The 15,839-nt window shown below is 39.7% G+C and overlaps 1 protein-coding gene across 6 annotated transcripts in view; it reads right to left on the reverse strand.

Moving 5' to 3' along the window:
• Positions 1–799: 799 nt before the first annotated feature.
• Positions 800–15,839, reverse strand: part of pip5k1ca (phosphatidylinositol-4-phosphate 5-kinase, type I, gamma a) — a 47,810-nt gene continuing 32,770 nt past the window's right edge. Inside the window, exons 9-19 of one of the 6 annotated variants that reach the window (XM_067512071.1) lie at positions 15,576–15,659; positions 15,245–15,293; positions 13,625–13,709; positions 13,090–13,251; positions 12,531–12,672; positions 12,056–12,088; positions 11,647–11,763; positions 8,846–9,101; positions 6,153–6,221; positions 4,685–4,774; positions 800–3,520 (exon numbers count right to left, since the gene is read on the reverse strand). In XM_067512071.1, coding sequence (XP_067368172.1) covers positions 3,518–3,520; positions 4,685–4,774; positions 6,153–6,221; positions 8,846–9,101; positions 11,647–11,763; positions 12,056–12,088; positions 12,531–12,672; positions 13,090–13,251; positions 13,625–13,709; positions 15,245–15,293; positions 15,576–15,659 — 1,090 coding nt within the window. In that variant the 3' untranslated portion in view covers positions 800–3,517. Of the gene's footprint in view, positions 3,521–4,684; positions 4,775–6,152; positions 6,222–6,261; positions 8,576–8,845; positions 9,102–11,646; positions 11,764–12,055; positions 12,089–12,530; positions 12,673–13,089; positions 13,252–13,624; positions 13,710–15,244; positions 15,294–15,575; positions 15,660–15,839 lie in introns of those variants that run through there. The other 5 variants (XM_067512072.1, XM_067512073.1, XM_067512074.1 and 2 more) reach the window with 5 other exon arrangements.

The raw sequence follows: 15,839 nt of genomic DNA on the forward strand, positions 1-15,839 counted from the left end.
TGAATGAAACATATAGTAACCAATGAATTTCTTTTTTAAAAGCGTGGACCAATCATCATGCACAGCTAACAACACAGCCAGGCGTGGTTATAACCTTTGTTCTCTACTTTGACACCCCGTGTTGTTAGACATTGATTGTCGTTTAAGTGATTAATTGTTTATGCAAAGAAAATTAGAAAACTTATAATGATGTACATTCAACCCAACGTTTAAAGTAAATTCTAGGTGAAATTGGGCAATACATAATATCTTTGACACTAGTATTTGTATTAAATTGTCTTTAACAAAATTATACTTCTATTGTTATTTTAAGCAGGTCAGTAAAAATGAAACATGACATTTCCAACAATTCATAGAACTGCTTTATTTTATATTCATTCTGATTGAGTCCAAACACACACACACACACAGACATCTATTTATCATGTATAAATAGATGCATTTACACAAATATACATAAATACACATTTCTGATATGCATATTCATTTTGAAATCATGCTATGTCTCTGTAATGGGCTCTCCCTATTGGATGAGGGCACACATTTGAAAACACATACACAACACAGCTGAACAGTTGGAAGAATCCCTATTGATTTGCATGTACAGTAAAACCCACAAATCTTTCCATTTTGTATATCTTAGCAAGAAACAGCTGTGGTTTATAGACCATAAATATACAGCAGCTGCATCTCAATAAACACACTGAGGAATATGATACAGTAAATCATATACATTGCAAACCTTTCTTGCCCAGCAGCAAAAATAAAAGCAAATAAAAATAAGATTCTCAGATTCAAATGGAAAATATATTTGTATATCTTTATATATGTATTTATAATTTTATGTACAGAATCATAGAAGCACAACTATGGGAAATAAAAATAAATACAACAGCACAGGTGACAAAAATATAAACAATAGGCCTACATGTAACATTTTTTCAATAAGGAAATTAAAATGAACTCAAAAGTTAAACTGTACAAATATTGCTGCTATGGTCTCCATCTGATAAACAACAGCAAACTGATTATAACTGGCCACTGCACATCATGAGAATGAGTTCATCCCTATTTTACAATGTCTGATATTGATGCCTCCTCCCTTACCCACAGAGAAACAACCAACTGAAGAAAACCATTCTGAAGATTGATTAAAAACCCAAGTTTTCTGAGCTTTAACTTAAGAGATTACAGTAAACACTAACAATGACTGACTGACTTTACCAACACACACACACACACACACTGGATAATAGTAAAAAAAAGTCTTAAGATTAGCTGTGAGAAACTCCTATGTAAAAAATGAAAAGTGTGATGCCTGGATAACGAGATGCAACTTTATTTGGCCTCTATCACTAGTTAATCTTCAGGTCCTCAAGTGTGTACAACATTCAGTCCATTTACAAGCTGCTGTGTCTAAGCAGGTCAACCAGGTTTGGTCATTCAAACATACAAGTAACAGATATGATACTGACTGCAAATACTAGAATTGATGCTTTACATCTAGAAACATCTGAAATTTCCAGTCCAGTGGGTGGCTTATTGTACGGAGGTTAGGATGACCAGAGATAGCAAATATCAGTGAAATGCTAATTCTTCCACCCCAAAAAAGAAAATGCAAAATTATACTTTTACAAATATTTGTGCGCATCTGTCCAACAACAGGGCAACACTGGAAGACATTGTAATGATGTGAACATTATGACTGACAATGTCTGCTGCCTTAGTGTTGCAATAAAACCTTCTTATTTGAAGGCAATAGTCATAAGCCTCAGCTGTTTCCACAAGAGATGTAGTGAAGAAAGTAGTAACACTGAATTTACACAACAAAATTATTATTTAGAAGACAAACTATGAAGCAGTGCTTAAATGATAAAAAGCATAAAACTTAAGGTCTTTGGATGGAAACTGAAAAAGAATCAACATTAAAAGTACCAGTAACAGTGAAGAGTTAGAATTAGATTAAAATACAGACGAAATAAATAAATGTTCACAGATGGTAAAACAGCTGAATTAAAGTTCAGACATTAAAATGTTCAAACAATGCTATAAATTATGAGTTACTATGAAATAATTTCTCATAACTTCTTATCTCTGTTTATTCATTAAAGAAAAAGCTTCTTTCTTCTATAAACTAAACTGCATATATTCACAACTGTAAATGTGACAACAACGATCTCTAGATGTTCTGTTTTGAATGGTTATTACTGTTGCTCCATTTCTATAAGCACAAGCAGAGCCCTCTACCTCACCAGGTGAGATCATTCACTCAGCAAGTAGTGGACTAAAATTTGCATGTAAGTATAGTGAGCCAGGTGAGTGGGCTCATCCTGATTGGTCGAATCAGTTCACATGCAAAATTCGCTACATGCAGAGTTGTGAAGTTGCAGGAGATACTTCTGATGCTCCTCCTTCCAGAGATTAAAGTTTCATTCATTCCCAGCTGGAGCATTTCCATGGCTTTGATGAAAAACATGAAACTGTTCTAGTTGAATCATCCGTACAAAATATGGACAACTGTGTTAGAAAATATCAGGTTCTTTTAAAAATTCAAACCTACAGGCTTGTGTACATGAAAAAGGTGAGTTGAGAAGTTAGCTACATCTCCCAGAGTTCATTTTACTAAGAAACATCCATTAACTGAGCTTAAAACTCAGTTACATGTGTTTCTAGTGGCAGCAGAGAGTTAAAGATTGTTGGGTCCAATAAACTAGCAAAACTATCGGCAGATGAAAATAATTACTTTTCATAATCCGCATCAACTTTAGATGAATTTCAAACATGTTTTGTTTACAGTTGCAGCAACAAAGCATTATGAATTTGATACAACTCTGATCTGCAGCTCTGGCTTCCACACAGCACCAACGGCTTGTGTTGTCATATTGAAAATCCTCTGATCTGTGAATCGGAAACACAAAAGAATACCATGACATCTCAGGAGATAAAATAATTAAAAGTGAAGGTCAACGCACATTTTTATAGGAATTTCATATTATTGACGTGTCCTATGTTTTGTTCTGAGTTGTGTAACACTGAGGATGTCATTAGAAGAAACATCTGAACTGGAAATTCAGCGTCGGTAACCAACTGCTCCCGATACTTCACCACTCTATGTGCTGCTCTGCACAGTGAGTGGGTAAGCCCATTAAGATCCAATCAGAGGGCTGTGCTTGTGTGAAACAGAATGTACATTAAGTTACTATGGTCTTTCGTGTATGTCAGACATATAAGACTACAGCCTTACACACTATGTCACACATACACATATTTATTAAACTGACATAATTTTTAGTTGTTAAGGGTGAAAGGCAGGGATGGTTGGAAATCAGTGATGGTATCACAGTCAGGATTTTCCCCATCTGGTACTCAAAGTCCCTTTTCCTCTCAGTATTTTCAGTTTCTGGATGCTTTTTTAAATCCTGGTTCAGAGATCCTGCTGCTACCACTGAGGTCTGGACTTCAGCCCGACGAGTCCTCTCCACTGACACGTTCACTCCTCTCTGCCAGAGAACAGGGTTTACTGTTGGAGACAGACAGAAAGAAATAGTGAATCCATCAAGCTGAGTTCACACATATTTCGCACATTTTTAACACCCCATGGGGTAGAATGTGTACCTTCTCATGCATTCATGATTGGAAACAGGAAAATAGAATAGTCAGGGCAAGGAGAAATCTTGTCAGCATAGCATACAGCCCTGAGCACCTAAATATCTCAGTAATAACAGAATGTGTTAAAACAAAAAGCCATCCGTTTGTGTTTATTGTAGTCTACAGCAGTCTGACTAATTTTGGTTGCACATCTAGTAAAGATATAGTGCTATATCTTGGATCAGCCAATGCATTGAAGTAAGCATGAAATATTTAATACAATTTTAAAATTGTTAATAAAAGTATTTTATGTCAGTGGGGTGGACGTGATGTAGAACAGCAGAGATGCTACTGTATCAAACAAAGAATTGTTTTTTTGGTGTATTAAGTGTAAACAATATCTGAGTGCCCCCACCAGTATCCCTGGTGTAATATGCATTTGTGAGAGGATGAAAAACAAAATGAGCTGAAAACAAAGGCATACAGTTCAGTCAGGAAAACTGCTGCCACCCTGAAAAAAGCAGCCTTCCAAGAAGAACTTCACATAGAAATATCTGAAACAAAATTCCACTTTTTAAAAATGTTTTCAGAAAGACAGCTGACATGCTATACATTTGTAATTGACTTAAAACCTGAAATAACCTTAAAACATATATAAATGAATTAAAAAACCTCACTTACTTTGCCTAAGATTGAAGTAAATGACCTGGTGCTGTACAGTATGAGCTTCACACTGATGTAGTAAGGTGGTGTAGTAAATTCTGAGCATCTTGTTGTTAGAGGAACACTGAATGGCTGGTCATGGACTAAATGGTCATGCAGGCAGACAGTGACCATTTCCACCCACTCATTAATGACAAATGAATGCTGTAATGTAGGGGTGTGTTTCTAGACACAGACAAAGCCTAATCTTGGACAGTGATGGACTTTTCAAATTAAGAGTCTTTGACTACACCTACTATAGATGCTTCTTACAAAGAGTAAAGTTACAACTTATCCTTTCCACAATTAACACAATGCTGCCTTGAAATTATTATATTCCTCACCTATGCAACTTTCCTGTGCTTCATATTTTATTCCAGTACTTCTCACTTACTGTCTCTCTTTCCCAATCCCCATCTGGTAAGGTCTTAGACTCTGAGCCATAGTGTAGCGGTGAGTACACCCAGGTCCTGTCCTCTGGAGGCTGTTTTTACACACCCACCACAGCAGAGGGGGCCAGAGGGACAGAGGAAAGGCCAGAGGCACAGAGACAAGCAGCGGGGGCAGGCAGGAGAGAAAGACACAAGAGACCACCGGAGAAGAGGAGACAAGACAGGAAATGAAAATTAGGGATGCAAAAAGGAGGAAATGTTGCTGAGACACATCGGAGTGTTATGTTGATATACTAAGTAAACTGAGTTATGTTTAAAGGGATGTGGTCATCCTTTCAGCGCTTAGTGTTTGTGAACACAGATGTAAATACTGGCAAATAACTGGTTGTTGTCGTACAGAGGAGCACTATAAACCGGATGGCTCTCACTGATGTGGGTTTGAATCGCATATTTTAGTGTTTGGCCCCGTTTGGGCTAGCTCTTTGGGAAGCAAAGTGAAGTGCACAGAGCAAAGGAATGATTCGCTACATCAGCCATTCAAGAAGGATGAGAAGCAGGAAGGGGGAGGTGGGAAAGGGAAAAAGCCAGGATGCGAGGGCAGTGAAGACACAGAAAGCATCCTTGGTCAAACCAAAACAAACAACAACAACTTTTCCTACGAGCAGAAGTGCTATTTAAACTACGTCCTTGAGAGCTGACGTGTCTTTTCACTGTAGGTTCCAGCCCTTAATGAAAGAGAGGGAAGCAGCTGCAACATGGTATTTGCCAATGGTGATGGAGGTGGAGGGGGTGCGGGTGGACGTAACATACGCACATAAGATTATACACACAGAGAGCTCACCCCACAGCACTGCAAATCACAAAAACACATGCAAATATACAAAATACAAGCAAAATAAAAACAACATTGCTATGGAAACATTGCTATGACAGTTGTCTACAACGGTTCCAGGGGACAGTAGAAAGCAACAGACATTTAGATTTGTAAATGTACATTTAGTTGCTCCCAGAGCCATTTGTGTTGTGGTTTTCTGTTTTGTGCCACATTTCCTAATGCTGCGCCTGGGTTGTCAAATTAATAAAGTAGTTTTTAAAATTTGCTTGTGTTTTGTCTATTTGCAGGTGTTTTCTCAGTTTGCAGTGGCATGAGCTCTCAGGGCCACAATAAAACAAGGATGAGGCAAGTTGTCGGCGAGTGAGGAATCAAACTGTAAATAATATTAAAGGAAAAAAGACAAACAAAAAGGATCTTCCTGTCTTTTGTATACCTGCCTCCCACACTTCATTGTCTCCACTATGAGGAGTGTGGACATTGTTGTTAGATTTAGCAGCAGTAACATGCTCCAGAAAAGCTTGTTTCCTCCCAACACTGGGATATTTCTTTGAACAAAGGAATAAAAGGAACAATCTACAGTCCAGTCTACTTTCAGGATATTGAACTGTTATCCTGTCATCTGACTTTTCACTTACTGGCCAACTGGTCTGGCATTTCCTCTTCTGTTGGAGAGGAGAGACCACCCAGGTCCTCCCATCAGGAAACTGACAATAACAGGGGTACGTGACACACGCACAAACAAAAAAAAAAAGAGATGACAAAAGATGAAAGAGAAGTAAGGAAAGGTGAAATAATGTGATGAAAAATGGAAGCACACTGAGGTGAAAATGGAAAAGACTGTTCTGAATGTGATACACTGGATGAGTCAGTGGTGACAAATAGATTCACAAGTCTGGCAGTGATTCTGTTTTCATCTCCCGCTCTACACAACAGTCTACTACCTCACTTTCATTATGGCTCATCACGACAATGACAGGATTGAGAAAGAACAGAGAAAGAGGGGGAGCATAAAGAAAGAGCGAGAAAGGATGGCGAAAATAGGGAGAGGTGGAGAAGAAAGATCCAGAATTAGATAGAATCTCAAAAGGTAAAGAATATTACGCAAATTAGAACACAGAGCATAGAAGGAGAGAGGCACAAAAATGAAGGAGAGCAGACAAAAAGTAAAACAGTCAGATGACTGTGATGAGGTGAAGAGCAGAGCAGGAATCATGAAAAGTGCATGTGGAGACCGTTGATAGCGGTGAATAATTTAGACTAGAGCCACACAGATGAACCTGTGAAGTGACCATTCATACAGTACATACCCCACTCTGTGTCTTGAGCAGTCACTGCTAAATGTGTTTTTCCCAGGGGCTACACACGTTCAAATTTTGTCATTACTTGCATCAAATCAAGTATTTTTCTAGGTCCTAATCCTGTCAAATAACTAATAAGAGGTGAGAAAATATGGTCTTTTAACACAAACTCTTCCTCTGTCCGTTTAAACCAAACAATGGGCCAACAGAGGCGAAATATAGTTTTATTGTATGTATACAAACATCCACTCTCATTGACACAGAAATGCACTAAAATCTGATTTCTTTTCAATTTTGTCTGAAAAATCTTGAGCTAATAAGTCCTAGAGTGTTTGTAATTTTGTAATTTGCTTACTGGGTTTGGTTTGCAAACCCAGTAAAACAAAGATTGTTTTTCTTTAATTAATAGAATTTTGACTTGATCTTGAAGATTTATTATTCACATACAATTACATGAGCCATGGATTTAAAAAAAACATTTTGTCAAAAGCCACTTCTCCTACAAATTAAATTACTTTGACTTCTTCAGCATATAAGGTACATTGTTTTGTTAAGTTAGTGAAATTTCAGTGTAGTGTGTCCTGAATTTCTTGTGGGAATGATGTGAACCAAAACCTCCGACAATGGAAAATCAGGATCAGCGATCATGCAGAAACCTAATTTGTTTGTGTGTCATAGGGAAGAACCAGTGATGATGGAGTTTGAACAAGCTGACAAGAAGCACAAAGGATGAACAGATGACAAGTTGGTTAACTGAGCCGCTGAATGGCCACACCGAGTAAAGCACTAAAGAAGCTGACAGTTTAAATGTACCTGCCCATATACAAGATCTGGATGGTGTTCACACTCATATTAGGATGTTGTCACTCCCTAGAGACCACTTGTGACCACACTGCCTGCACACTGCTTATGTGTAGTTACAATTGATGATGTGCACATTGTCACTTTGCCTCATGAAGGACTACAGACCGTTGCTGCTGCATACAGAAGGTTTTTGAAGCCTGAACTGGACACCAGCCACAGCTGGTTAGATGAGAGGGCTGTTAAATAAGCGAGGGAGCTCGCTGAATAACCTGCTGTCCATTAGGATTTCTCATGCTACATTAGAGGGCGTTTGATTGCCGATAGGGGACACCCAGTGGGAGTGCAGCCAGGTGCGAACGTTTCTATCTGTAACTGTGATCACTGGCTCCGCTCTCCATGATCCACCCGACACTCATACATTAATTTATACTAACATCAAACTATCTAATAGTAGACAATTGACTATAGTAGGACAACCCTGTAGACTGAACACACTAATTCTAAAAACAGATTCAGCAGCTATTTACACAAAAGCAGCTGCTGAGTGTGTTTTTGGCTTTGTTAGACAGGAATAGCAAAGTGGTGGTGCACATGCTATCATCACTTTACAAACATTTAGACCAGAGTGCACACTGCAACACACTGTGTATAAAGGAGTAGTTTGACATTGGGGAAAAAAAAAACTGTTTTTTTGCTGAGAGTTGGGTAAGAGGACCGATACCACTTAATTGTCTGTATGATAAAAATAAACTTACAACCAGCCTCCAGTTAGTTTAAAATTGAGAATGCAGGTAGCTATTGAGCTTCTTATTTAACTCTCTGCAGCAAAACAAATAAGGACATTCTCCAAAATGCTAAAAATGCCCCACGCACTGCAAGCAGTAACTGCACACACTCACATTCCAATACCCGCCTGAATCTTCACCTGCATTCTGTGGTCCTTTTTGTCAACGCCTCTGTAGGTGAGCATCATACAGCACAGTCCATTGACTTTACAACTAAAAATACACTTGAACCAACTAAATATAAGGATTGCTTAAATGGCTATACCAAAATGTCAAATTCAGAACAATGAGAAGTGATGAGAGCAAGTTCTAGTCTGACATATAGTTACTGTCATCTTCCTAGCAGTGATTATATATGTATGAGTACTATTGTGAGGATGTGTGTGTGTGTGTGTGTGTGTGTGTGTGTGTGCCTGTGTGTATTTAAGAGGTTTGACTTACAAAGTAGATATCTGTGATTGGCACGTCATCTTCGTCATCAACTGAAGCCTGGCTCGTGCAGCCTGAGCCAGACACCTGGCTGGCCCTGTCTGCTTCCACCACCACCAGCCTGGGACTAGAGGCAGCTCCCTCGATCTCCACAGGAGAAGAGGGATCAGCTGGGGCAGATGAAGAGGAGAAGGTCGCTGCATGAGGGGCTGATGAAGAGCTGGAGTGTACTGCAGCTCCACCAGGGGCCTCAACACTGGCTACTTCACTGTGGAAAAGCAGATGTGGGATTAATGGCAGTTAGTGCAGAGCAGAATCAGCTGCTGTATACAATGTACACATGAACGTGTCACTATCATGAACTTTGGCAGAATTTTTGTACATTCGACTTATCCGGCAAGTTCATGGTCGCTACAGTGGATCATTGGTCCGCATGTTCCGCACAATACCAGATACGATATGATGATTCACAGACAAGTGAATGTCATGTCTACATCATTTTTATGAAGGTTTATTCATGATGGATGAATCATTAAATCAATTGGGAAAATACAGTATACAGTATGTACCACTTGTATAATAACATGAAAAATCAATCAGGGTATTAAAGTGCCTTAACTGCCTCCAAGTTCTGCAGTAAACAGCTGTCTGTTTAAACTTATTGCAACTGTGTCAAGTCTCCGGTGGTTTTAATATTAGTATGATATCAATTATTCTTACAAAAGCTCCATGTAGTTTCGGTACAAATGAAACAACCTGGGTACACACTCACATGTGCACATGTGCGCGCACACACACACACACACACACAGCAGTTACCAACATTCAGACCCATTAATTAGGTCACTTGCCATAAACCACTTTACCGCAGCAGACCAGAGAAACAGGACTAAGCTATTAGACAAAAAGGCAACAATTCAGCTGCTGTGTGTGTCGGGGTGTTTGTGGTTTAGATGCTCAGGCTCAAAGATTTGCCACAATCCTTTATTGTTGCTGGCCAGATCATTGACTATTTGGAAAAATTTAGGCGCATTCACACTGATTTCTCAGCTTCTGTGTTCGGGCTCAGCTCGGGTAGAGGAAAGGCCCAGCAGTTGGCCACTGAAGCAAATAAGTGCAGTTGGCATCTCAAATAGGGAATTGATGAAATTGCTGAATGAATTAGGGTGATTGAAGATGGTTGTCATGCAGAAATACATATATAATTGTGTCTCAATATATTAGACTTCCCATCTTTTAATTGCCGATGCTGTCTTCCTCTTTTGCAGCTTCTTTTCTTCAGATCAACTATTTTTACTCGCAACATTTTCTTGCATATTACTTTATCTACTCATCTTCTCTTCAAATCAATTGTCTTCTCTTTTCTCCTCTTCTCTCATCTAACAAGTTTGTGGGTCTGCGTGACTTTGAAACAGCTTTAATTAGTTGACTCAGACAGTTAAATGTAATAGCCTGTCAGTGTGTCTTCTTTCACTACCCCATCCCTTCTCTGCCCCTGCTTCAGACCTCCAGGCCATATGTCTAGCCACTGCCTACTCAGCATCACACTTAATTATTCAGTTGGTTTGGCTTAATATCCACACCCTAATCCTCACTGACCTAACACCAACATAAATATGAGCCCCCTGCCATTGTTTCTGTTTAGAATCACTGCACTGTTTCTTCACAAGAAAAAAATCCAAACAGGCATTTACTAATTAAAAAGCAGGTTAAAATTTACAAAGTTTTATTTTGGCTTTGTGGGCACAGCCTCAGGCCTGCAGACTGCCCCACTGCCCTACTTCTACTCGCTCATTCCCCTATTTCAAGGCTCTTTGCAGTATCACCCCATAACACACAGGGCAAAAAATTACATCCATGTGTACACTTTCTCACAACCTAACTTCTGTACAGTAGATGTCAGCTCCACTCAGTCTGTTTATACATAACAGGGGAACCATGAGCTCAGATGGGTCAAGCTGCTGATAGTGTTCATCCATGTTAGAAACTGTATGTGTGTATGTGTGTGAGGTTTGCGCTAATCTAACAGCTGCCTGAGACCAGGAGAGATTCCGCAAGCAGGAACGTTATAGCACAACAGCAAACAAACTGAGCCATATTGACAATTGGGGTTCAGCATAACAGCATTAAAGGGCAACTTCACCAGTTTTCATCTTGCCTTCTATGATTTAGTTTTGAATATAAATGTACATTAATGCTTTTAAACCTCCCTCTGACTTCCCTATATTAAAATATTTCTCTGCTTCAAGTTGAAAAACTCAGAAGAGCCAGAGGAGTTTTTTCATCATTAGGAGTTCAGATTGTGTGATCTGAGGGAGCTCTGGAAAAGCAGGTTGATCATGATTACAAAGTTTGAACAACAAGACAACATAATCTGAACTGACGGTTCCTACAAGTGATGTCATTTGGACACATTTTAATGTAGGGTAGTCATAGAACACTTTGGGTGTAATGGTTTCATTTATGTACATGTACTACCCAAACTAGAACAAAAAGAAGCAAGTTCAAAATCAGTGTAGGCGTCCTTTAAGATATTATTAATTATGTCATCAGGTTGCACTGCCCACAGCTGGTCCGCTGACAGGGAATTAGTCTTGACTCCATAATGACATGGTTTATGTTTGGAATATTTTATTAAGGTTGTGTAGAAGATAGTGCTCCTTAGTATATGTAAACAGACAATATGTTTAATTTAATTCTGTCTTGTTATGACTACATACAGTAACAATACCATTTATGTTTATATTACATGTTTAACCATAGAATACAGGTCCAATTACATTTTGTTGGGAAATCACAGAACCCTGGTGTACCTGGTTTCTGGTGAAGGCTGTGGAACAGAGATGGTGGGTTCACTGTCGTGTCTCTTCAGCTCCACCTCCACTGTGATGGTCTGCTGATCCTCCTCACGCACACGATCCTCCTGGGTCCTAAAGACAAACACAAGCACACACACACACAGACACACACACACACACACACACACACACACAGACGCGTGCACAGAAAAAATGAGAACACGTGTCAAAACCACAGAAATATTAAGAATTGGCCTACTCATACACCACCGACCGGCAGGCTGACCTCACAGCTATGCTCACACCACACCCTGTGTGGTGTAATAATGTGAAAACATAAAGCTAGTGAGTGTCAAGCTTGAACAGTTAAACAGGCTTAAAAACTGTCTATAAAGCGAAAGCAGCATTCAGGGACTCAACTCACCTCCCATCATGGCTGAGAGACTGGGTGTGCCTCCTATAGACAATGGACACAGTCAGTACAAGCTGTATATAAGGACGCCAGCAGCCAGCTAACATGCTATGTATTAGATGTGGCTTCTGTAACATGCACATGAATAACTACTGAAACTCAAAGCAATTTTTTCTGGTGAAGTTGTAACTTAGGGATTTTAGGCAGTTGAAACAAACAAAACCAAATTATTTACTGCTGCAGAAACAAGAGCTTTTTGTTCACAAAACAGAATGACTGACGATGGAAGACAATGTTTGAATTTAGAATAATTTGACTTTATCAGTACATATGGTGTCAGCTATCATTTGGAAGCAACAGACTTTAAACTGAACAACTCCATTGTTGCATATTTTGTCTGTGTGTGTGTGTGTGTGTGTGTGTGTGTGTGTGTGTGTGTGTGTGTGTGTGTGTGTGTGTGTGTGTGTGTGTGTGTGTGTGTTTTCACCTGTAGCGGGGGTGCTCTGCTGTGTCAGATGGGGATCTCTCAGGGATGGACAGAGAAGTGGTAGAGGAGAGGGTGGTGGCAATTGACGCTGTGGTGGCTTCTTCAAACGATGGAGGAGTACATGGAAGAAGATCTGGTCGCCCTGGGAGAAGATGAAATTGAAATGATTGATCTTTGACAGCTTGTGCATGTTAATTGTTATATTTTAAGTATTTACCACTCATTTTATTTTAGTTTTGTGCCTTTTATTTCCAATGGCAACAGCAGAAAAAGTCTGTGGTCGATGAAGGGCTGGAAAGATCAGTAGCGCTTTTGACGACCGAACCCTTTTAATTTCATGTGGACAGAGGCTCTACTGTAGTTTAGTCTGAGATTCCGTAAAAAAAAAAAGCTAATCTCTGGAAAAAAAAAGCATCTGCCTGAGGCAAAAATCAAAACAATGAGACTCCACAATGACTGCTGATGGTATCTGTTCATATCATCTGCACCTGACATTTGTCTGTGGTGTCCTTGGGATAAGTCTCTGAACAGCAACAAAGATGTAACAGATGTTATTCACCCTCATCCTCCAGCGTTGGGAAGCTGCGAGCTCCTCTCAGGTCGTAGATATTCTCATCTCTCTCTGAGGGCAGCTGGCTCGCTGACCAGGCTGCACCAGGACCGACACACTTAGGCACTGTTAACGACACGCGACCCTTCTTGGATGGAGATGACTTTAGAGCTGAAAGACAATGACCTTTAATATATTACTTTGGCTAAACATGAGGTATGCTGTTATTGGAATCAAAGGTCTGATTTTAAAAAAGTAAGTTAAGTTGTTTTTTCCAACATTGCCTCTCTAAGCGCATTTGTCACAACTTATGTGATATGAGTTTCAATTCAAAATGTTCTGTAAAGCCCTGGTGCAGTGAATTCTTTCGTGCCTTTGAAGGTGATGAAAAGAACAAGGACAAAACTGATGTAATTTCTCTCACAACATGAAGCAGCACCTAATAAGGTAATTGGCTACTGTATCTGACATTTGTTTCTGTGGCTTTTCCCACACAGCTCTGTTTGACTATGTAAGGCAGCGTCTCCACGTAAACTGAACTCACAGGAACTTTTCCTGAAAACCGTGTTGCTCATGAACTTGAAGAACCTGTCAGCATAGAAGCCAGGCCGATGGACTGATACAGTGTCCTGAGGGAAAGAGAGAAACATTAATGAGTCAAACTTTGCATTGATAAAATGATTTACAATATAAAATCTAACCAGTGCTTACAGTAGCTTAAACCGTCTGCTAGTCCTGTAGTGCCCTATTGCAGTAATTGCTTTCTCTGGGTCAAACCACAAGACAGACACACAAAAAGACAAATAGCAAACAGTAGCACTGTCAGACCGGGCTACAGACACATCAATTCATTTTTTATGTTGCAGCACACTAAGATCACACATCAGCAGACTGACAGATGACACTTGGTATTTGGTATTGATGGAGGAAGAGAGGGATAGAGGAGAGCGAGAAGTGAAAGGACAGAAGCTCCTCCCTACAGCTTTTATTAGCTTTTTGCATCAGCATCATTCAGGGTCGCTGAAAGCATCATCTTTGAAGGCATTCACGTAACCGAGCCAAGTGCATGAAACACACAGAGTGTGGAGTATCCATTATCAGCAGCAGCAGTGACGCACAGGAGGTTGTTACTGGGTTGCTCACTCTCCCACACACATCTTGCGTATGTATGTTTCAGAGTGGGAGGGTGGAGTGTGTAATGAGCAAGGAGGGAGAGACTGATAGGGTTGAGAGCAGGCTGGAGATGATGTACAAAGTGAAATCCCAAGTGGATTAAAAGATGTGTGAAGTGTTGTAGAAACATAGCATCTGGAGATGGAGCAGAGAGACATAAAGCAAACTCAGGCCATCTCTGAGTGTGTAAACTGTGGCAATTTTTAATATGTGACAGCTTGAATATTATGTAATATACAATCCTGTAACAAGTGGTACTTGTTATCAAAATCAATTGAGTAACTAAGTTATATGATGTGTGTTGGCTAGTAGGAGCTTTGTTTTGAGTAGTTGATAAGAACACACTTTTTACATGACAGCAGGAACATGTGCTGCCAATTCAGCTCTTTCTCTTTTAGTCATATTGACTTTCATAAAGGTGATTTTCTACAAAGCTCAGTAATGTCTTTATGAGAAAATATGGATGAACTTTTATGGTTAGAAAGCAATAGTTCTGCCAAAACTGTCGTCTAATAAGCCCTGACCCACTAGCGCGTGCATTAGTATTTTCAAATAGACCCATGCGTGTAAAAAAAGGGAGCACAGAACTACCGGATCAGTTAGGTACTTTACAGTTACAGGTTGAAAGAGAGCAAGACAGACAGACTAGGAAAAAGCTGACAGAGAATAAAATCCACATAGACAGACAAGCTCTTCTTCAAACCAATATCATTTTCCGAACCCGAGGCTAATAAAAGTTCAGACAAACACAATGTGATCTGAAAACAAATAAAGCTTGAGGCTGGAGATCTTGTATAAGCACAATGTAGCTGCCGTTCCTTTGTGTACTCTCCCAAAGAAGAGCATGTATGAATAAGAATATGATAATACAGCAGAAAATGCTATCTGCAGATTTAATAGCTTTTAGCTGGACTCCTATGTGTGTATTATTCTGGAGGTTTCTGCACCTGACAGGCTGTGTCCCTACATAAAGAGCTAATCAAAAACTCACCCCGTCATGAACCAAAGCCTTCCATGTGTGCTCCAGTTTCTTGATGAGCCTGGGGAAAACGGAGAGAAGCACAGTTTAACAAAGTGACGGTAAACATGCCCTATATTTTACAGCCATAACCAAATGCAAAGAAGAACCATGCTTATAGGCTTAACAGTGATGTCTAAAAGCATTATATTGCTTCGATGTATGAGTAAATGTCTGCAACAGTAGGAAAATACAGCATGTACATATTTTCATTAGACTTCCATCTCAAGCCACAGTGTGCAATATACAGTAGCTAATGATCTGAGGTGGCTGCATGTCATCACAAGATTTATGTTAGAATCACCTGTAGGACTGCAGGATGTCAATGATTCCAACGTAGAGAAGAAGTCTCTCTCCTTTACCATTGACAGCTGGAATACCACCCATTCTACATTGAGAAGGACAGCAATTGTAAAATTTAAATTATGTCATGAGGTCCTATGTGACATGAATTCCCCTGTGGACTATGTTTACCCTCACCTTGGCCATATCTGTCAATTCTCATACCTGAACTCCCCCTCTCTGTCTCCCCCTCTCGATCTTGCTGTCTCTCTCTCTCTCTCCCTGT

The sequence above is a fragment of the Channa argus genome, chromosome 8 (assembly GCF_033026475.1).
Source record: "Channa argus isolate prfri chromosome 8, Channa argus male v1.0, whole genome shotgun sequence".
Taxonomy (NCBI): domain Eukaryota; kingdom Metazoa; phylum Chordata; class Actinopteri; order Anabantiformes; family Channidae; genus Channa; species Channa argus.